Genomic DNA, 24,136 nt, shown 5'->3' with positions numbered 1-24,136 from the left:
GTAAACACAAAATGCAGTTTTTAAATGATAATGCTATTTATTGAAGCAAAAATGTTATCCAATACCAACTGGACTTGTGTTAAAATTTATTTGCCCCCATAGGTACTAATTCCCCAGATCTATGAAATTGCATTCATAATGGGGTTCAGCTAGAGTAGACACAACCAGGTCTGATTACTGCAAACCCTGTTCAATCAAATCAACACTTAAATAGAACTTTTTCAACTGCATGAAGTTGGTTAAAAGGTCTTAGCCAGTAATACACTATACCAAAGTTAAAAGAAATTCCAGAAATGATGAGGAAGAAGGTGATTGAAATACATCAGTCTGGGAAGGGTTACAAAGCTATTTCAAAGGCTCTGGGACTCCAAAGAACCACAGCGAGAGCCATTATCTCCAAATGGAAAAACTTGGCCCAGAAGTGGCGGGCCTCCATAACTCCTCCAAGAGCACAGCAACTACTCATCCAGGAAGTCACAAAAGAGCCACAGACAACATCAAAAGACCTACAGACCTCTCTTGCATCAATAACGGTCACTGTTCATGACTCCATTATCAGAAAGACACTGGGCAAAAATGGCTTCCATGGAAGATTGGCGAGGTGAAAACAGCTGCTAACCCAGAAGAACATTAAGGCTCGTCTGAATTTTGCTAAAACACACCTTGATGATCCTCAAACCTTTTGGGAGAATATTCTGTGGACTGATGAGCTGAAAATGAACTGTTTGGAAGACAGGGGTCCTGTTACATTCAGTCCATAAGTTGAAACTCAAGCACAACTGGATTATGCAGCAAGACGATGATCCAAAGTATAGGAGTAAGTCCTAGTCCTAGAAGTAAGTGAAACACTGATCTCCACTTATCAGAAGTGTTTGGTTGCAGTTATTGCTGCTAACGGTGGCACAACCAGATTTTAATTTTATGGGAGCAATTCGTTTTTCACATTGGTGATAGGTGTTGGATAACTTTTGTTTTTGTTTTTTTTGCTTCAATAAAAAACCATAAATAAATAAAAACTGTATTGTGTGTTTACTCAGGTTGCCTTTGTTTTATGTTGTATTCTCAACACACCTTTTTTCAAAGAATCATGCTTTCAGCTTAGCCATACTTTATTCACATACTGCTCAGCAATACTTTATTGAACCACATGCCTCAATAATGATACTCACAATACTCCTATTAGTGATAGTAGGTGACAAATAAATCAGACAAAAAAATAGTTTTATTTAGGCTTCAAAGGATACATAAATATGCTTAGAGAGCTGCTGAACAGATTCATGACAAACTGGCATTTAAATCGCATGCAGTGCCACTTATTCTGCCAGAATTATCATCCACATTGATTCCTATGGAAAATAGACCTGAAAAGAAAAGTGGTACCTGTGGAGAGTGAAACTAAAGGTATACTGTACTATTTTTTGTTTGTTATGCTTTTAATTATAATGCTTGAAATAATTCAGATGTGTCATTTAATGGATGATCTTAATAATAGAAAAAATAAATAGAACATGCCTTTCACAACTGGACATACATCTCACAATGCCACCTCCAAAATATCCATTTATACATCTAATAAAGCAATAATAACATCTGAGCAAACAATAATTGATATTTATATTTTGCATCTCTCCAACTCAATAGACAAAATAAACAAACAAAATTAGAAACAGCTATAGCTGTTACAGAAAGTTAGGCATAACTGTAGCTGAGCCCATAGTGGCCTGCTTTCGCTGTTCAGAGTCATTTTGATGGCCAAGCTCATATTCATATCTGCAGTGTGCCACACACCGAAATAAACTACCCACTGTATCTGGCTTATATTTAACAAGTATGCAACGTCTTGGAAACCACACTTGTGTATTTTGTCATACGCTCTTTATTTAAGCTTTGTGTTTTTAAGATAGCTTTATAGCATTAGCCTGCTATACAGTCATTCTGAGCAAAGAACAAGGTTCTCGATTGCCATAAAATTTTGGTAACAGATGTTTGTTCTCTGTTGCTTTTTCTTTGAGTTTTCAAGAGGTATGCCAAGGACAGTAAGCAAAATCAACTGAAAGCTTACATTTATGCAGGTTGTAACTGTCATAAAGTACAACTACTTGTGTCAAACAACACACTGTAGGTAAATGGTGATTTTCCAGCTGGAGAAGGAAAGATATCAAGGGCCATCTGAACTTTAATATTATTGTTTGTATTAAATTTAATTTCATTTCACTTCATTGCCCTTTCAAAAAATGGCTAAAATGTTGAAGAGGGCAAATAACTCCTTTAAATACTTTAAACTACTACTATGAATACATCTGTGGGTAATTGAGTCCCTTCAAAGAATTTCTTTAACATTCTACCTAAATCTATGAGTTCAATGGACCATTTGGTGTAAAGAAATAAACATAAAAAAACAGCACTGCAACACTGCATCCTGAGAAAAATTCTTACAGCAAAACACAGTAAAAATCTTGTGCCTTTTTGGTATAATTTAATTCCAGCACTTTCTAAGTATTCATATACTTCTGAATTCTGCTGACAGCTGTGTGTGAGGTGCTGATGGAAACTTAGTTTCATTCACACATACTAATGTTCAATAAAAGTTTAGAATCTGTGTTTAAGGCAAAGGTGTAGGGACCCAGGGATGGCTGCAATGATGCCTAGCTTCATTTATAACCTGAGAGTAATAACAGGATTCATACTAATTTACACTCATTCACTGTCAGTAACTGCTATATCCTAGTCAGGACTGCGGTGGAGCCGGAGCTTGGGAGCACTAGTTGGGAGGTGGGAATATAATGCACTCTGGATGGGATGCCAGTCCATTGCTGGCCACCACGCGCACACTAATTCATACCCTTTTTGAAACCTGGGGGCAATTTTACTAATTTACAGTGTGTCATTAAAGGATGGAATGTCTGTTATTAATACAAACTAATTGTACCACTATTTGTTCTTTATGTGAAGATAGGCATGTGCAAGTGTTGTCTTTTATTCTTGACACACTTACACTTGTTTGATTGGTGGTAACTGCTTTCTGTACACCACCTGCTGGAGATGAAGCTCACTCTCAGCTGCTACAATGGGCAGCTTGTTACTCAGGTGATAGTTGATCAGGTGACTGATGCTCTCAAACAGCATGTCTTTAGTGCGTACCTGACGATTACAAAGAAAACAAAATAAGGATCTCAATCAATTCTCATTAAAAATAGCTATTATAGATACTTTAGTGTAAAATAATCTCTGTCGGTGAAAATTTGCACAAGTTGCCCTCTTCCTTGAACACAATGAGCTTTAAAATACAAAATAATTTCCTGTTCAAAGAAACTGCTTCAGAAATGGGGTGTTCATAACCTGACCTATGACCCATCAGCTCACCACTCCTGTGGGGTCCACCAGTAACAGGGATTAGGCCAAAATTGGATGTCCCCTAGCCCATGACCAATAAGCTACAACCCATTAACTCACCACTCCCTCTGGGTCCACCAGGAGCAAGTGTTTCGGCAGGCCGCAGTGCATCCCTGTCAGTACGTACTGGCCTGGGTTAGTGGAACTGTCCCGTACTAGGAAATCTCCATCATGGATCAGTAGCTTCTCTGCATCACGGCGGCTCATTCGCCCATGATACCAGGCTTCTTGACAGAGCTGCTCCTCAGTAGGGGCTATAGGGGCTCTGCGATGTGGGGGACTTGGCCACTTGTCCTCCAGCAAACACACACTACCAGCCTCATGCAGACGCAGTGCATCTTCAAAAGGTCCTGGGGGCAACGTGGATAAAGAATGACAATTTTTTTTGTAAGTTGTGTAGTAAACTCTTTGTACCTAAGATACCTACACTGCTTTCTGAAATACTGAATTGTTTGAATTAGGTCTTAAATTCTGTTATTATTTACAGTCCCCTCTGAAACTATTGGAATGGCAAAGCCAATTCATTTGTGCTGTACTATACACCAAACACATTTCTACTAAAACCTTCTACTTTTCCCCCCTGATAAAATCCTCTGTTGTGTTTTGGATCATTTTCTTGCTGCATGATGAAGTTCCTCATGATTAATTTGGATGCATTTCTCTGGTAATTGACGACAAAATGTTCCTGCAAACTGCTGAAGTCAATCTGCTGCTAACATTATCAATAAAGATTAGTGAGCCTGTTCCAGAAGCAGGCATGCAAGCCCAGTTTACCTCTACCATGCTTCACAGATGAGATTGTATGTTTTAGATCATAAGTGGATCCTTTCTTTCTCCACACTTTGGCATTTCCATCACTTTCGTAGAGGTTAATGTTGGTTCCAGAACTTTTGATTCCAGAATTCCAGTCTGGTCTTCCGATGCTTACTGCTGATGAATGCTTTGCATCTTGTGGTATGGCCTCTGCATTTCTTCAAATGGTGGATTGTGATACCTTCACCCCTGCCCTGTGAAGGTTATTGATGTCACTTACTGTTGTTTTGGGTTTTTCTTCACAGCTCTCACAATGTTTCTGCCATCAGCTGTTGTTGTTGTTTCTTTGGCCGACCAATTCACTGTCTGTTGCTCAGTACACCAGTGGTTTCTTTCATTTTCACGACAATCCAAATTGCTGTATTGGCTTGCTGTTCTCCCAAAGACCTATGAACTTTATGTTGGCTTATCCTATATAACCACAAATGCAGCCTTCACAGGTGAAACTGAAGGCTAAAACCAAGAGTAGATGATCAGAGCTATTTATTGTTTAAACAGTCAAACTAACAGGACACACCTGGGTAACAAGAAACACCTGTCAGTCACATGTACCAATACTTTTGCTCGCCTATAAATTGGGTGGTCTAATACAATATGTGCTACGTTTTATGTCATTTAACACATCTACATATAAATACCAGGAAATAAAAGCTGAAATTCTAAACTCTCTTCTCATAATCATGTTATCCTCTCAAACTCGATTATCTTCAGTCTACAGAAAAAACAATGAATTGGCTTTGTGTTCCAATAGTTTTGGAGGGTACTGCAGTAGATTGGCACACCTTTATTTTTCAAAGATACAAAACAAAACAGCTAGTTAAAGAGAAAAATATTTACATATTTAAAGGGGTAGACCTATATGATTGACATTAGATTAGACTGTGGTTTTGGATCTGACATACTCATATCAAAGATGTCTTTTTTGGGGCTCTCAGGGCTGCGTTCTTCCTGTGCATCTGATGATGGTCTTGTGTTGTTCAGATTCAGTGTATTCACATATAAGTGCTCCTCATAATCCTGGCTACTAGTAGGATGTCCATCTGCTCTCAAATACCCATCAGATGTCACACCTGGAAGTGATAAAAATGAGTGCACAGCCTATTATTTTATACTTTATACATACAAAGATGCAGAAGGACTAATTAAAGATAAGTTTAAGAGATAGTCATTCATCCTCATGTTTTCTGAGGCTCAAGTAGTAAGTGCCATCTTCCCACATATGATTCAGAAGTCACCAATCCACACAATATCTAATACTGGCTGACAGTGGTATGTATGTTACATCTCTGGTGACACCATGTCTTTGAGTCATTTTTAACAGTTTCACCTCTTCTTCACTTCACACCATCAAGAAGGGTGGCCTGTTGAGGCACATCATTTGTACTATTAAAGAACCAGCGTTACAATATATACTTATAGAACACAGATGTGTCCTTACATGTGTGGAGGGAGACAGATGGAATTTTAGCACAGCTCCGGGTGGTGTTTATTTGCACTTCACTTTTCAGTGCACCTTCAACAGCTCAATAAAAATAAAAAATAAAACACACTTTCTCTCTCTCTCTCTCTCTCTCTCTCTCTCTCTCACACACACACACACACACACACTGGGGCTTCAGAAAGTATTCAACAAAGTAACCACTTTAGTTTTGCATACTTTATTGTGTTATAGATTTAATTTAAAATGAAATAAATTTACTCCTATACACAATAATCCATAATGATAAAGTAAAAACCAAAATCTTTTATCAAAGTAAGTCTTCAGACCTTTTATTCAGTACTTTGTAGTAGCACCCTTGGCAGCAATTATAGCTTTGAGTCTTCTTGGGTAAGTCTCTACAAGCTTTGCATACCTGGATTTGAGCAGTTTCTCCCATTCTTTCTGACAGATCCTCTCAAGCTTTTCAGATTGATTGGGGAGCGTCTGTCATCTGAATCTTCAGGTTTCTCCACAGAGGTTCTATGGAGTTCAAGTCTGGGCTTTGGCTGGGCCACTCAAGTACATTCAAAGTCACTCAAGGACATTCAAAGGGCATTCAAAGTCAAAAGCCCAGAAGTCACTCCAGTGTTGTCTTGGTTGAATGTTTTGGGTCTTTGTTGTGCTGAAAGGTGAGCCTTTGCTATAGTCATTCATCTTTCCCTCTATTCTGTTGTTTGGTTTCTTGGCTATTTCTTGATTCTCCTGTTTGTTTTTCCTAGTTTGCTATGTTTGTACATCGCCTGACACACGCCTGTTTTTGACTCTGCCCCTGCCATGCATTTCTGGATTTGTCTGCCTGCCCTTTAATAAAAGCTTTTACTGCAATTGCATCCACCGCCACCTGCATTTACCTGACAGAATATTGCGCCATCTCCATGGATGCAGAAGGAAAGCTTCATTTATCCCCCGGACCCCTTTGATGGTTCTGATGACCTTTTTAAAGAATTCTTGCTTCAGAGCCAAATCTATTTTGAGATCTTGTCGAACCCCAAGCTTGAGGATAAACAGTGGCTCATATTTTTGTTGTTCCGGCTCTCCAGCCCAGCAGGACACGGGAACCATGGGCCTAGGAAGCATGGCTGAGTTCATTTCGCTAATGAGAGTAATTTATGGGAAAGGGGACACTTTAAATTTGACCATGAAACATTTCTGGGAATCGGCCAGCCTGTAGGACAAACCCGTTTATCCATTAACCAGCTTTCATAAGAAGAAGGCTGGAGATGAAGTAGAAGTGACCTCCCCTGTCAAGCTCCAGCTAGATGCTGAAAAAGCGGTCTCCCCTGCAGACCTCTCTCCAGAGGCTGACAGGACAGCCTCCACAGTACAGCTCCAGCCAGAGGTCAATGAGGCGGCCTCCCTTGCTGAGCCCCAGCCTGAGGCCAAAAGGGCGACCTCCTCTGCAAAGCTCCCTCCAGAGGCCGATGAGACCTCACATGCAGTGCTCCCGCCAGAGACCGACAGGGTGGCCTCCACAGCCCAGCCCTAACCAGAGGCTGACAGGGTGGCCTCATATGCCTCGCTCCCTCCAGAGGCCGACAGGACACCCTCCTCACCCAAGCTCCAGCCAGAGACCAACAGGGCGGCCTCCACAGCCCAGCTCTATCAAGAGACTGACAGGGTGGCCTCACATGCAGAGCTCCCTCCAGAGGCCAACAGGGCGGCCTCCACAGCCCAGCTCTGGCCAGCGGCCGACAGGGCAGCTTTCTATGACCCACTCACACCTGAGGCTGATGGGGCAACCTCCCAAGACCCACTCATGCCTGAGGCGGACGAGACAACCTTCTGTGCCATGCTCCTGTCTGAGGCCGATGGCACGGCCTCCCAAGGTCTGTTCCTGTCTGAGGATGACGGTGCAGCCTCCCAGGTCCAGCTCATTCCAGAGGCCGATGGTGCAATCTCCCATGACCTGCACAAGCCTGAATCCTGTGGCTCGGCTTCCCAAGATTTGTTGCTGTCACCTGACACCGGTGAACCTGTCATAGCCCCGCCGCCTGACCCCAGCAAGCCTGACTTTGACTCATCTCCTGCTTCCTGCCAAGATACCCCATGTCAGCTCCCTAGCTGCTCTGGAAGAAGACAACATGAGAGAAAACGACTGCCTCAGAACCTTGGGATTTATGTAGACATTTTGCCCAGAGGGGCAGGACTATTTGCCTAGGGGAATGTTTGATCTGTCAGGGAAGCCGAAGCGCTTGGCACACATAAGCTGCGCGTGTGTCCGGGTTATGTTATTGTTTATGTTGCCATGTGTGTTTTTGTTTTCATTCATGTCCTGTCTCCTTCCCTGTCTTGTCACTGACTTTCTCCCTGTGTCATGAACATTCTCACCTGTGTTCACTTTGCCCTTGACTAGTTTGTATATTTATAGCCCCCATGTGTCTTTGTTCTCACCGCAATGTAGTTTCAGTATTTTCTGCCTGATCATTACCAAGCCATAGTTCGGTCCAGTGTTTATCGTGCCGTTTTTTTGACTTCTTGCCTGTTTCTTGCGACTCGTGTTTGTTTTGCTTAGTTTGATCTGTTTGTTCATCGCCTGACCCATGCCTGTTTTTGACTCTGCCTCTGCCATACATTTTTGGATTTGTCTGCCTGCACTTTAAAAGCTTTACTTACTTTAACTGTAATTGCATCCACCCCTTCCTGCATTTACCTGAAAAACAGAAGTGTCCAAACAGTGTAACAGTCGATAGTAGAGTGTATTGTGTGGGCTGTGTAGAGGTTTCATTCAGCTAAGCTGATGGCATTGTCTCTCTTTTACTGTAGAAACGCTAGTTTCATATTCAGACACTGGGGAATATCTGATCAATAGCCCACAAATGGCGTGCTGAACTACAACCCCAATTCCGAAAATGTTAGGACAGTATGGAAAATGCTAATAAAAACAGAGTAGTGATTTTTAAATGTACATTGACTTGTATTTAAACAAGAAACATATTTTTTTTAAAAAAAGGTATTTAATGTTTTACCTAATAAATTGCATCAACTTTTTGAAGATAAATGTTTATTTTGAAATAATAATGCCCTTCAAGAGCAAGGATGCGTCGAGGCTCGGTACTCTACTAACAGATGCATCAGCAAATAATCCAACACTTTGAGAACAATGTTCCCCAAAGACAAATCGGTAGGACTTTGGGCATTTCACCTTCTACAGTGCACAATATAATTAAAAGATTCAAGGAATCCAGTCAAATCTCGGTGCGTAAAGGGCAAGGATGAAAACCACTTCTGAATACATGTGATCTCCGATCCCTCAGATGTCACTGTCTTAAAAACCGTCATGAGTCTGGAATGGAGATCCTGACATGGGCTCAGGAATACTTTGGTAAACCTTTGTCAGCCAACACCATTTGCCGCTGCGTCCACAGATGGAAGTTAAGGCTTTAGTATGCAAAGCAGAAGCCGTACATCAACACTGTCCAGAAACTCCGCCCACTTCTCTGGGCCCAGTCTCATCTGAGATGGATAGTAGCACAGTGGAATCGTGTTTTCTGGTCCAACGAGTCGACATTTCAAAGAGTTTTTGGACAAAACGGCCATCGTGTTCTCTGGCCCAAAGAGGAAAAGGACCATCCAAGCTGTTCTCAGCATCAGGTCAAAAAGCCAGCATCTGTCATGGCATGGGGGTGTGTCAGTGACCATGGCATGGGTAAGCTGCACATCTGTGAGGGCACCATTAATGCAGAAAGATATGTACACATTTTGGAACAACATATGCTGCCATCCAGAGCAGGACAACGCCAAACCATATTTTGCCCAGATTACAAGCACATGGTTACGTAAACAGAGAGTGCGGGTGCGAGCATGGCCTGCTGCAGTCCTGACCTGTCTCCAATTGAGAATGTGTGGTGCAATATGAAGTGCAAAATAAGGCGACGAAGTACAGTTGCACAGCTGACAAACCGCATAATGGATGAATGGGGGAATATTCTGCTTGTTAAACTTAACCAACTGGTGCCTTCACTCAGCGTCCAAAGGCTTAATAAGTGTTATTAAAAGAAAAGGTGATGATACACATTAAACAGTCGACTGTCCCAACTTTTCTGGAGTGTGTTGCAGTCACCCAATTTGAAAGGAGTGTATGTTTTCAACTATAAAATAAATTCACAAAGTAAAACATCAAATAATGTGTTGATAATGTGTTTTCAGTATAGTACAGGGCGAATTGAATTTTCAAATGACTCTTTTTGTTTGTTTTTTTGCATCTTCCATACTGTCCCAACTTTTTCAGAATTGGGGTAGTATTCTAAGACCACATGATTTGAATGTGGCATCAAAAATTAGTTAGTAGAATATTTTCTCTGAATACACTCAGAGTATCTGTGTTAGTGAAAAGTTAGGAACTGTCACTCTGGTGTGGAAAAAAAAAAAGATAAGTGTAAAAACTTTGAAATGATCAACCAGCTGATTTCAGTAGGGTCTTGCTGCATATGAGTTATGGAATGTAAGCCGCTCTAACCAACTACGGCTCACTGACAGATTAGCTGCATCTTTGGGGGAAAAAATGGAAAGAATTAAAACAAATCACCCACTAGTTGGGCATATTTAACCTCATATTTGTAATGAAAATGTAATTGATTTTGAATAGTTATACATTTTAATAATTCATACTGATAGAGAAAATGGGATTATGAGGGAAATGAGATTACACAATTAATGTATAAGAGTAACTGCTATTATATCCTAAATTGTCTGCTAATACCATGTTATAATGATATAATAGTAGATACTGTTTTATGTTATAGCAGCCTTTATTTTTTTTCCTGGTTGGAGCAGATGTAGATTCATGTTATGGTGTATGTATGTCAAGCTCCGGAGTCCCCATCACCACAAGTGCATTGCTTCTCAAATTGGCACTGTGCTACATTCTTGCTGATGAGAATGTGCCCTTGCTAGACCTGTCTAGTGAGGGCTCTCAAGCGCTCTGTGTGAGTGACTGCCAGCTGTGTGCTTTGTGGACCACAATAAAGGGTGCTCTATTTTCTAAAGACCAGTTAGCTCATTGGGTAAAGAAAATGATTGCACACTTGAACAGAGGTCATGAAGTGCCTTCTTAATTGAAAGCCATAGTATGCATACCATGGCTACCTCCTGAAAGACTCACTGAGGAGTACATTTGGACATTTGCAATGTGGCATCATGGAATTCACTGTCTCTCCTCACTGGATTTTACAGATTGAAAGCATAGCCACATTGCACCTCAAGTTGTTTTTCAAGGATTCAGTATAGTGCCGTATCAGCACTTTGAGCAATGTCAGTACATTATTCTTGTAACATATCTGTAATACTGAACAATTACAAGTGTCATGACTGTTTAGGCATGCTACATACTATGCACTATGTTGTCTGGGACACAGCCTTGAATATGAATTGCCATTCTCAGTCATGACTAATCTGCACAGCACAACATTATAAACATTTCTTGTGCAAGTAGCTTGCAATAATAGTGAAGGCAACACTCTGAGAGGGCATAGATTATAAATATATGATATCCTGTAGTAAATTTATATACATTTGTTAAGTGCAATCTGGTTATAAAATAAAAAACACTCATTTTTTGCAATTATAAAATGCTCCTGAAAAGATCATTTACAAGGAACTTGATTAATAACAGTTAAGCAATTACATTCAAAGAGAATTTCTTAATAGTTCCTCATGGTATCTATTTTCAAAACAATGTTAGAATTAAGGAATCATGCAGACATGATGCCTGAAGACTATATTTATGTGGCCATCTGCCATCTTTTTCAAATGTTTAGTAATATCAGTTAATACATCAATTAACATTAACATATTGATGCATGTCAAAATGAGACTAGTTAATGTTAGACTAGTTCATTCTTTTAATTCCTATATTTAATTCTGTTTTAATTGTAATATATTTTCTTGTCTAGTTTCATTTTCTTATTCAAATTGTTAGGCAACATTAATTAAGGTATTTACTGATGAGTACATTAAAATATTAATAACCATGAATGTAATTAGTAAACAGTTTATAGTAATTATTCAAATGTATGTCACAATTCATGTTTAAAAGAGCTTAATAATAGAGAACATAATATATTATCATTACTAAAACTGCTTAATAATACAAAAAATAATGTTATCATTACTATCATTAGTTAATGATTAAAATACTTAATTAATTTCTTAATTGTTTAGTAATGCTTGATACTATATAAAGTACCTTTTTTTAATTTAATGTACATACATAAAAACATAGTCTTTTTCTAAAGTGTAAACAGAAATTACTACCAAACCAAATTCAATGTCATATACATTCAGAACAATATCATGCAGTATTTTAATTTCAGGACTAAATGAAGGGAATCTCACTTGAGCTACTGCAGTTCTCCGTGTCCCAATGCACTTCATAACACAGCTGAGCTGCAGGTAGTGAGGCCATGTCTCTCCTAGCTGTAGATCCAGGCTACAAATGTAAATAGAATTGGAATCAGTTTGAAACTGTACTCCAAATAGAACAGATATACTATAACTCACTAACTGGATACTGTAACTTGCTAATACTAGACAAATTACTTATAAGAATCATGGAAGGAAGCAGGAAATCAAACCACATTAGAAAAGTCCTGTATTTTTTCCCATTTTCTCCTCAAATTGGTCACCTGCCAATTCCCACCCACCAGCTAGCACTCCTCTATCATATAACAGCTACCAATCAGGGAGGGTGAAGGCTAACACATGCTTCCTCCAAGACATAATAAGCCAGGCATCCACATCTTTTGGAACTGCTGCTCATTTTGCAGTGTTAAACACTTGGAGGTATAAAGCACTATCTATCCTCATCCGCATATTTTAGCTCACACACGCCCATGATTGGCTAGTGTCACTGTGGCTGATACCATCCCTCCCACAGAGAAAGCAGGGACAATTTTCATTCATTGGCTCCTAGCCATGGATGAATGTGGCATCATCAGAATTCAGACTCCGCAAAAAAAAACTCTGGCTCAAGACCAATGACTGTATGTATGAGTGGACAACATGGTGCCATTTACTCTCATTGTGCGGTTCTGAGGCCGTTAACGTTCGAAGTTAAAGTCACCATATTTGACTAAAGTTGTGCAGTACGTTAAAACTGGAGATAGTGTCCACTCAGTAGAGACCGTGGAGCAAAAATCTGCAAAGTAGATACGGCCAGTCAGATGATGGCCAGTGTCCAGCTAACACCCCCACTTCAAGCCGGTAGTGCCCATGTTGAGAGCCATTACCTAAAGTGCCAATTTAGATGGTGCATAGAATCCTATCTATCTCAAAGTGGTAAGTACAGTGTTATTAATTAATATGTAAAATTATAAACTGTAGTCATATTATTTTGTACAAGAATATTGCTTTTACCGTTGTCAGGAAAAGAGTCGTGATCTACCATTTACCATTAGCTGACACTGGCTCATTCATTGTGTTAATTAAAGTAATGTAAGTATAAGTAGCTAATGTAATGTAACAACTAAAAATATACTGGTGAACAGCAGTCAACTCAACATGACTGATTTTTTGAGGAAAAAAACACTGCTCTCCATGATCATCATCTAGATCTGATACCTGCTGTAAGTTACACACATTAAGGGAGAAGTGCTCTTTTATGCTCCACTCGTTCTATGGGTTGGGTTTGTTTAAAAAGGAGTGACTGGCTAACCTTAACAATCTACTCTGAGTGTTAGGTCATACAGTCAATTTATTATGAAATTTAGCTTGTGTTATCAGTACAACAATTTAGCTTAGACATCAAAATGAGAAACATACCATAAAAACTACAAATAACTCCCTGCGGAGTGTCTGTTAGAACAGCCTTCAATAGAACAAGGTATGGCCTTACTACAGAACGGTCAAGAGCCTCAGGTGTGTGTTGGAAAATGTGTGTGCCTTCATGAGGCATAACTCTCATGTCCTCAAAATAATGAATAAGTTCCAGCCAGTCACATGAAGTAATATTAACATGGTTAAAAATTGTACTGCAACCAGCCAATAGAGGACGTCAGAGACAGTATGGCTTCACTTTTTCACCACTGTTACAATGTCCACCCATATATACAGTCATTGCTCAAGTCCGACATAGTTTCTTTGGGCTCAGTGGTGAGATTTCCACTGGTTGTAAGCATTCTGAAAGCTTGAAATAAGGAGAAGATGAGTGACTTTTTCTTGCCAATACATTAAAGAGTTAGCTACCAGGGAATTGCCTGTATATGATTATCTACTGCCTTTCACAAATTAGAATTTTCTTTGCAGTTACAATAGATTTAGCCCACCAACTACTGGCTTAGCCATTTTAGAGCAAATATGAAGCTTTGCAGGGGAGTGTGAAATAAAGACTGATTCCGAAAAGCTAGAGCAAGTACCTGTGCTGCTTTGCTCTGCGGCAGGCAGTGGATGTGGCCCAGCAAGGCCGCTGGTGTCTTGAGTCTCGAGTCCACTACTCCTCCCAGTGGAGGTTCTTTTCCTGGTATGCTGTTGTAGTAATCATGTTCCAAAAACATGTCATCTTCATCCCACGCTGACTCTTCTGTCCTTACATTCCTAAGATAATCATAAAATGTCAGTTTGTGCATAAATATAATAATATCTATCATAAATATATAACAGCAATAATAACAACTTCGTATTGTGCAAATTTATAATAGTTTAAGGGTTAATAGCCAATTTCATAATAATTGGAACCCATTTAAGAGAACCGGATATAAGAAATTATGAAATAAATTAAACATTGCAGCATGGCACATGCTGAGCATTCTTGCCACAATTACAGAGCCTCCATTTTGTAGTTGTTTGTAAGCATGAACAGAAAAAACAAAATTTTTGCTGCAGCTGAATGACCTATTCTTTAATAATAACGTTTAAATTTGATTATAATTTGATTATAATTTGATTATTTGAATGATTGAATTAGAGGATTGTGAATATCATGATGATGATTAATCACATGAGATAAAATCATAATTCAGAATCCACAATTTGCCTATATATTATTACAATAATCTTGCTGAACAAATATTACATTTTGAATGGCAAACAGAACCCAAGAAAAACAGACAGTTGCTCTAAATACCAATGTCACTGGGGTGATGACATGAATGTTGCTTATTGAAGTTCCCAAAAGTCATGCATATATAAAAATGGTATACATAAGTATTAAGTGATATAGTACCTTTAGCACCCATATTTCCTGCATCCCTGAATGGCATTATCACTTCTGCTAAGTACTATGATATTTTAGCCCAAAACCTGGCTGCCTCTGCCAGTAGGTTTAGACTTGGATCTTTCAATATGATCATTTCCCTAATATACATTAAAATTAACAGAGAAATGGTTGTGGGTCATCTCTACGAGTTGTTAGATATTACAGCAAGAGGCTCGTTGCACTGTTATTCTCTCCAGCTGAACTAACAACTATTCATTGTAGAGGTGTCAAAGATTTTACGTCAGTGTTTTGAAAAATTGCAGTAGTTAAAACGTGTCCTCATAGATTTAAGATAAAATATTTTTATTGCATGTATTGTTTGTCACGAAATGGAGGAAGAGAGGGAAGCAAGTGCAGGTAGGCAGATATAATAACAATCCAATGGATAAGGCAAAATCCATGGATAATAAACAGGCAGAGGTCGGGCGATCAGGCAAACAGACAAAACTAGGCAAGGCAGAGAATCGAGGTCAAGAACGTAAACAATGGTCAAAATTCACTTTGGCAAAACACGAGTATAAGGCTTGGATAACCACAAAGACAGTTCAGCTGAACGTTTACTTCGCAAAGTCTGAGTGTTCACAAAGTCCTTTAAATACTGTGTATGTGCTGTGTGTGAGATTGGGTGCAGGTGTGTGTAGTTAGTACTCCAGTGAAGGCGAGCATGTGCGTGTGTGGGAAGTGTAGTCCTCAGCGGCCATGTTTGTAGTCAGTGGTGCGTCCTGGGAAATGGAGTTGCTGGTTTGTTGTGATATGACATTGTTCATTTCACATATATTAATCAGTGACACAGCAGGTAGTGTTTGTGTGCTACCCGAAAGCCAGATGACAATGACAGAGGCAATTTATTAGTTCTCAGACCAAAAGAGGAGGTGATGGAAATATGAGCAGTGTGTATTCAGTTTCCATCATATCCACAGACAAAGAATGGAGGTGTTCTCAGAGCTGGAGCACCAAAGGCTAGGTGTTTATATACTATATTGTTTAAACTTCATTAAAATATCCAAACATTTAGTAAGTGACATGGTTCTTGGAAGTGAATTACATAAGAAGTGAAAATATAAATTTTATTATTATTCTAAAATAAATACAATATAACTAGAATTCTTCTGACTGCTTTTAAAACCATCCTAGTGTCTAAGTTTTAAACCAGCGTTAGCCAACTCAATACTGATACTGACTTTTACCTGTGCAGGCTGGGGGAAATACTCATATTTTAAGAAGATGTTCACCTTGGGTCTATGCTATAAGAATAAGCTATAAACAAATCCACACATCCTCTGTGAATAAGACACATATAGGCTACACATAACTTGCAAGCAAAATGAATGGTGACGGGCAGGTAGTTTAATATGATTAAAAGTTATGAAAAAAAATCTTTCACCTTTCCTGGCTGGGTATGGCTTTGGGTGGGCTGTGCAGGTACTGTTTGAATTGCAACTCGAAGGCTTGGCCGATCGTACTGATAATGCTCTGTGCAAGGTTTGCACAGCACTCCAGAATATGACATGCTGCAAGTAGAAGAACCAAGCATGTTTAATTTAGGAAGGAAAGTGGTCTTGTGTATATTTACAGGACTAATAACTGTTGGATGAGAAATGTATTGACTGGTTACAGGCCACAAGCACAAAATCACTAAAGGAAAAACGACCTGGCCATATGAACATGTCATATGAAAATTGTCCTCTACAGATACACAGGTCACATAAGCAAATGTATGACATGGTATAATTATTAAAGTAGTTAGCAATGCAGAAGTACATAAATAAACTAAAAACGTACTCTGTAGCAGCATTCTGAGATTAACAACTAACCTCTTTGATTGACAGGATCTTTGGCCACATATGCAACATAATCAGGTGTATCCTGAAGAATAAAATGAGTTTTGTTATATTCAGTACCACAAACATATCAACGTTCATCCATCCATCCATCCATCTGTACATTCTTATTCAGTAACCACTTTATCATGATCACGGTTGTGGTGACATATCAAACAAAAACAATTTGCTCTAATAGGTAGAAGTTAAAGGTCCACTTTAACTTCTGAATGGCAGATCACACTGCCATGGTTTATATATAGATTATATTATATTATAGATTATATAACCAGAAGGACTAAACGGTGAAAAAGTCATTGAAATTTTGCATGCATGTTTTTTTCTGCCGCAAATATAGTTAGTCTGTGCAAAAAAATACCATTGTTAACAGAAAAGAGTGAATATTGGTATAGTGATTTGTTAGGACTGAAAGCCCTCATAAAGAATTACATCCCAAATTGTTTTATGCCAAACCAAGAACTAAACAAATATATTATTTTTGTTCTTCTTTAAAGTCTTTGCTATAGTCCTCCTATATCTTTGCCATAGTGAGTTAAATAATATTTGGCACACTGCATAATTTGCATTGAACACCAATATATAAACAATACGCTACATTGAAGCTGCTAGACGTCAGCCTAAAGCTCCAAAAATGGTCTATTTCATAATGTGAAGAAAATAATAAGTCTGTTAGAAGAAGCTCTCATGATGCTAAAAGATGCACTATATATGTGTTGTGACTGAGAGTTTTAAGGCCTCACCGTGTCTCCTCCAGAAGCAAAGGAGATGGACTGCATAGGGTGATGTGCTATCACCTGAGAGAGAGAGAGAGAGAGAGAGAGAGAGAGAGACAGACAGACAGACAGACAGACTAAGCACCTCAGAATCAATACAATTATAAATGGTCAAAGCTGATTTCTACAACAGGTTGGACTGACCTATTGACTTAAGCTTTCCATTATTTACTGATACTAATATTTTCTTTGACACCTATTTTCACATCTCTTCTCATCTCATCTGTTTTTTATAAAATGCTCAGGATACTAGAATATGTTGAAGATTTGAACCTGTCGCGTGGTGGGGTCAAGCAAATTCAGCCCCTCTATTGAGATGTTGATAGCAATACGCATGCCAGCAAAATGCAAGTTACTCTTTCCCATGACGGCATGAAGAGCCTTGTTGGCAGCCTGCAACAAACAGAATCAGAATCATTTATATTAAAGCTACATAATTTCATTTATGTATCTTTAATATAAATTTCCACTTTATAGAAACATTTGTATGCTCTCCAGTGCTCACCTTCTTCTTCCACACGCCTTTCCCTCCTGGAACTATTTCACACAGTCTGTTGATAGCCTCCCTGAAGACATACTTAGATATTTAGCTTCAATTTTTAATATACGTATACATATTATAGGATTTAATAGTATTCTAGAATTACATTATCTTTCTTTTTGCAAAGGGTCCATGGTAATCAATACAAAATAATTTAGTCTAAACAAATCCAATGCTTTCACATAATTTGAGTGCTTTTTTTTCTCCAGTAAGATGATCACCCCTACTCCTAGATCTACACGAGAGATAATCATCAATACCCACTCTAATCAGTCTCAAGCTGTGTCTCAAACATTTTAGCATTGTTTGTTTAGAGTATAAACATAATCTAGTCATATCATTATTTTTATATAATGTTGGTAGATGTTTCTAACTACATGGTTGATCAAAGGATTCAGATTACAGGATTGCAGATTAGCAAAAGGAATTCATAAGCTATTTGTTGACTGTATTCTCTAAATACATCATTCTATAACACTACCAATCAGACACTACATCTTTCTCCTAGTGTAACACTTTATAACTCTCCATAAGTGCTATATCCCCCTCAAACACATTCCTCTTCCAAAATCTACCCCAGCCTTCTTTGTTTTCAATGCTCTTCGTGGTCCAACTCATTGCAGCTCTTCAGTCATTAAGTAGCATCATCAATAATACATGTCTATCTGCATTTGCTTGGCTCTGGAAGCACTTAAGGCCAGTGTGGGCTTTGGGGATTAGGTTACTGCTGATCAATATCCAGGAGCAGGGAGAGGACTGCACCATTCCCGCAGGAAAAACAGCTCTGTGAGCAGCAAAATATTACTGTGCTACACTAAATTGAACATAGATCTCTAATAGTTTTAAGGCTCTTGAAACAAATAACTGATGTAAAATCAGTAAAACAGTACAAACCACAAATCATTAACGCCACTAAAAGATTAAACTGAGCAGCTTACCTTGTCACCTGTGTTCTGGTGGTGAAGTCCAGTGAACGCATTGATTTAAGCACCTCAATACAGCCTAGATACTGTAATGATATGAACAAACAGAGAGAGAGAAAAATTATATATATATTAAAAAAATTAAACGGGAAAAGACCAATCCAACTAGCAAAGACTTTTCTCCACAATTTCATTCAAAATAACACAAAACAACTGTAAGACCTGCACCAGCCAGCTGACACACCCTCACACACACAAACAAACAAACAAAGTAATGCTGATAGGTTCTCCATTGCATTGAGAGTAGAAGAAGCATGCATACAAAATTTGAAACACGCCTCCAGCTTAGCACCATGAAGGGGAGCAAAATATATCTTTATATCCTCAGCATTTAAGAGACAGTATAATGGGTATGTTGTAGACTGCTCTTGCAGTAAGCCCAAAGCATGGGTGGACAGAGAACACTAAAAGCTATAATTAAAAATAACATTTAGTAACTTATGGTGCTAATTTTAGTATTTGTCACACAAACCAACCATGGAATTATTTCCACTTGTCTGAAGAAATAATCTCCATGCACAATCCTCACAGGTAATAATAGTATACTGATTTGACCTTAGTTGTTGAATATCCTTACTATATCGTAACACACACTTTGTACACAACTAGGGAATGCCATTTGAGGCCAAAATTGAATACATAATTATTTTCACATGGAGAGCATAAGAGGAGACAGCATCTCATTCACAGACATTGCTTATCAAGAGGACGAATATTTTTATGGATAAAGCTATTAATTCAATTTGCGACAGATGTAAGCATATCAGATCAATGCTGGGTCAGTTAATCCTTTAAACATCCTTTAAACTGTGGGTAAATGTTATTTATAGGAAAGTGCATTGAACTATTTTTAAAAAGCTAATTAAATGCATGATAAAATAGCTTACATCCCCTGCACACATTACTATTTCATGACCTCAGTTTTGTTCTGTGTATGAGTAACTCCTCCTGATATACAAAATCAAATGTAAAATAGGATGTGCTGGTGCTATTTTATCAGCTGGTGAATAATAAGTGTAGAAGCCATGTTGTTCAGTTAAATCAAATTTGCAGTGATGCATACAACAATATATTTGCAATATACTAGACTCCTATTCGATGTAATTTCAGTGCCTGCTATCTTCTCATTCAACTCTCATCTTTTTTTTTTAATGTTGTTTAGGGACAGCTGACCATCACACCCATATGTGTTTGTTGAACATCCCATTCCAGAATTATTCCCCCCCCCCCTTTTTTTTCTACTATAATAACCTCCACCCTTCTGGGAATGCTTTCCACTAGATTTTGGAATGTGGCTGTGGACATGTTCCCATTCTACTCAAGTATCGAACCCTCTATTCTACAGATAACCTACAATGTGTATTTAAATGTTATTACTGAAGGGAGAGCAAAACAAGACACCTAGAGCAATGATTCATATCCTGAGACTGCCAAAATCAGAAACACTATGGTTATACATTAAGCTCAGACAGAGAGATGTTGTAAGCCTTGTAATGGGAAATCCTTCATATGTTGCGATGTACAGTTGCAATCAAAATTATTCAACCCCCATTGCAAATCAAGTTTATTGTCAAAATTTACAGACTTTCAGCTGTTTGCGATGAACAAATCAAACAAAAGCAATTGAAATAGTTCGACACAATGAATGCTTCAAATGGTTTCCCCAAATTCAACTGAAAATGCAACTTATAATGATTTCTCCAGATTCAAAATTATTCAACCCCTTCATGGCAAGCATCTTTAGTACTTAGTAGAGCACCTTTTCCTGCTGCAAACAAGATGCAGAGCTTCTGGCAGTTCCTGAGGAATCTTCTCCCGTTCCTCATGTGCAATTGGCCTCCAGTTCAGTAATATTCTTGGGTTTGCGTGCTGCAACCGCCTTCTTCAAATCCCACCAGAGATTTTCGATGGGGTTGAAGTCAGGCGACTGTGATGGCCCTGTAGAATCTTCCAGGGCTGCTTCTGCAACCAAGCCTTGGTGGAATTTGAGGTACGCTTGGGATCATTGTCCTGTTGGAAGGTCCAATGACGCCCGAGCTTCAGCTTCCTCACAGACAGCGTGACGTTTTCTCCTAGGATTTCCTGATACTTCAGTGAATCCATCTCACCTTCCACACGCTGCAGGTTTCCAGTGCCAGAGGATGTAAAGCAGCCCCAGAGCATCACCGAGCCTCCACCATGCTCGACTGTGGACAGAGTGTTCTTTCTTCATTCTTCTTCCTCCAGACATACCGCTGATCCATCGTGCTGAAACGTTCCAGTTTGTTTCATTGTTCCGCAGAACAGAATCCCAAAACATCTGTGGCTTATTTATATGACTTTGAGTGACTCTTCTTGTGCTTTTTTATGGGTCTGTAGTGGTGAACGTCTTGGAGTTCTGGCATGGAAACCTTCTGCGTTTAGTACGCACCTTATTGTGCTCACTGAAACCTCAGTGCCTGTTACACCAAGTCTCGCTGCAAGTCTTTTGCAGTCACTCGAGGGATTTTCACAACCTGCCTTCTCAGAAATCTGCTTGCAGACGTTGATAGCTTCCTTTGTCTGCCCTGTCCAGGTAGTTCATACATGTATGTAATAGGAATTTCTGCCCCTAGCCATTTTAGGTATTTCATGTGTTCCAGCTCAAGCACACCTGGTGCAATTAATGAAGCCCTTGATTAGTTTAGCATCAGGTGTGCTTGAGACAACACCTGTTTTGCATATTTGTGCTGTTGTGAGAGATTTTATTCAGGGGGGTTGAATAATTTTGAAACTGGAGAAGTCATTATAAGTTGCATTTTCAGTTGAATTTGGGGAAACCACTTGAAGCATTGGTTGTGTTGAACTATTTCAATTGCTTCAATTGCATTTGATTTGTTCATTGCAATCAGCTGAAAGTCTGTAAATTTTGACAATAAACCTGATTTGCAATGGGGGTTGAATAATTTTGATTACAACTGTAGCTTATCTCACTCTAGTTATATTGTGATGCCAGTATAATTCTGGGTCATCTGGAAAACATGTGATACAAATTATTGTGATTAAACTTAATTGAATAGAGAAATGTGCCTGAGTAATGCAATTATGCATGCTCAGACTGGACTCTCTCTGTCTCTCTTCGAGGTAAGAGAATTAAAGAAAGAGGCAGTAAGCAGAATTGGGGAATTAAGGCCAATAAGTCTGCTAACTCATGAAACATGAGGGAGCACAGAGGCTATAGCAAATATCTGCAATACTTCATAATCATTTTGATAATGTTGAGCTATAGCATTTGTGTGGTGATAATACATAAAGTATAACATTGATATAATATATAACAACATTTGTGGCTGGTGCTTAAAACTTTAGGAATGTTTACAAATGTATTTTGCTTATTTACCCACACCCTGTCGCTGTGCTGATGCAGTGTCTTTATCACTGAATTTAATTATACATTCTGCTTCTTGCCATCAACAATACATATCAGACACAGACAATGTAGTAATGTAAAATGTAAAAGTGCCTGTCTTGCACTGACTGACAATTTGTCTGTAACATTTAAAGTAAAAATAAAGTAAAAAAAAAAAAAAAAAAAAAAAAATTACAACAGTCTTTTCTCTTCCTTAGAACAATAACATAAAGCAGTCAATGTGAATAAATCATAAGCCATCCCAATTCTAAAAATCTGCAAAATGCTATTAAAGACTAAGCATTTTCATCCTCATCCTCAATCATATTTTACAGATTTTTTGTTTTAATTACTCTATAACTCACCTTGACAATGAAGGAGGCCCCTGTGCTGCTTATTTTGTTGTCTGGGTGCAGCCAGCCCTGCGAAGGCCTATGGATGAAATTCGCTTTTTGGCTAAGGTCTTCTCCACCAAGCCATATTCCCTCCACCCTGGTCCTGCGGTTTATGCCTGTGCGGTAGCTCCCAGCACTGCTTGGATTCCCCTCTGCTGTCTCTGTACCTCCAAAGCCACTGGGACTAGCTGTGCCTACAACAACCCTCTGTCTGCTCACAGCCTGCAGGGAACAGGGACCCATACAGACAGGGTCACAGGAGTTAAGTGCAGCAGCGAGGCTGGTCATGGGACCACTGGAGGTTGCAGCTATACTTGAGGTGGCTGGGGATGCCTTAGCGATGGAGGTTTTGCTAGAATCCTTACTGGAGCTGGAACTAGCACTGCTAGAAGGGCTGCAGCTCAGCAGCGAGTTGGAGAACTTCCACTGGGGCATCTTGGGGATTAACATGCAGAAGGTGGTGGCACTGTCCTGTTCGCCATCCAGGCCAGGAGACTCAGCCAACGCCTGGACTAAGGGTGGGGTGAGGATGGTGGGCTCCAAAGGTGGTACTGGTGAGTTTGGTACTGAAGAAGGAGCCACTGCTGTGGCTACCACCTTCCCGCTCATGGCTAAGCTCTGTATCAGGTCGTCTGAGGAGGTCACAGAGTCGTTGCGAAAGCGGCCATACTTGGGCTTAAGTAGCATGCCCGGAAGAACAGCCTGGTGCAGGGAGTGTGTATCGCTGCCAGTGGGTAATGCTGGAAAAAGGAAGGAAAATGGATGGATGTAATGGAAGAGAAAGGCAATTCTTCCAAAATCCTCAGTGAAGAGAGCCTCCTTTGGGGTTGGTGCAATGCTGTAGTCTCTTCTAAGCATAAGCTATATCTTCCCCCTCTCTCTCTCTCTCTCTCTCTCTCTCTCTCTCTCGCTCTGTGTGAAGGCCAGCCCTCTCCATTAGTATGTCTCAGTTACTCCCCTGCTTGCGTATTCTCTCTATGAGGTCATGATGTTATTGTTCATCTATCAGCCCCGCCCAGATGCATTCAACCCCCATTAGCTAACACAGCCTGAGTACCCCCTCCCAGCATTACATCACACCACACACACTCACACACTGTACAGCTTCTCGGTCAACAACGGAGCACTGTCTAGAGAGAAACAAAGAATGCTGTTTACCTCATACACACTAGCATATATTTCAAGATATTTTTTATTAAACCTCTGGCACTCAGTTCATAGCATTTACGCTTCAAATAGAGATACAGTCCAAAGTAGCAATCCTTAATGTCTAACACAAACATAGGACAATTTATCATTCTTGCTTGTTGGCCGATCAATCAAATAATTCTTAACAATGTCTACAAATGATGCATACGGA

At 39.3% G+C, this 24,136-nt stretch overlaps 1 protein-coding gene across 1 annotated transcript; it reads right to left on the bottom strand.

The window, feature by feature from the left end:
• Nucleotides 1–103: 103 nt before the first annotated feature.
• shc2 (SHC (Src homology 2 domain containing) transforming protein 2) lies at nt 104–23,795 on the bottom strand. The gene is made up of 12 exons (XM_053635187.1): nt 22,747–23,795; nt 18,970–19,040; nt 17,996–18,056; nt 17,764–17,883; nt 17,458–17,511; nt 16,691–16,742; nt 16,261–16,387; nt 14,038–14,215; nt 12,020–12,113; nt 5,109–5,276; nt 3,454–3,743; nt 104–3,141 (listed from the first exon to the last, which is right to left on the bottom strand). The coding sequence occupies exons 1-12, from the start codon at nt 23,632–23,634 to the stop codon at nt 2,992–2,994; spliced, it is 2,253 nt and encodes a 750-aa protein (XP_053491162.1). The 5' UTR covers nt 23,635–23,795; the 3' UTR covers nt 104–2,991.
• Nucleotides 23,796–24,136: the final 341 nt, after the last annotated feature.

Source organism: Ictalurus furcatus, chromosome 10, assembly GCF_023375685.1.
Source record: "Ictalurus furcatus strain D&B chromosome 10, Billie_1.0, whole genome shotgun sequence".
NCBI lineage: Eukaryota > Metazoa > Chordata > Actinopteri > Siluriformes > Ictaluridae > Ictalurus > Ictalurus furcatus.
Note: the sequence above shows the minus strand (reverse complement) of the source record. Positions and strands in the feature narration are given on the sequence as shown.

Coding starts and splice junctions, on each gene's coding strand:
- shc2 (XM_053635187.1), bottom strand. CDS start 23,634: ATGCTTAGAAGAGACTACAGCATTGCACCAACCCCAAAGGAGGCTCTC. Junction 18,057..18,969: donor ACCAGAACACAGGTGACAAG/GTAAGCTGCTCA, acceptor GTATGTCTTCAG/GGAGGCTATCAACAGACTGT. Junction 14,216..16,260: donor GCCATACCCAGCCAGGAAAG/GTGAAAGATTTT, acceptor TGATTATCTTAG/GAATGTAAGGACAGAAGAGT.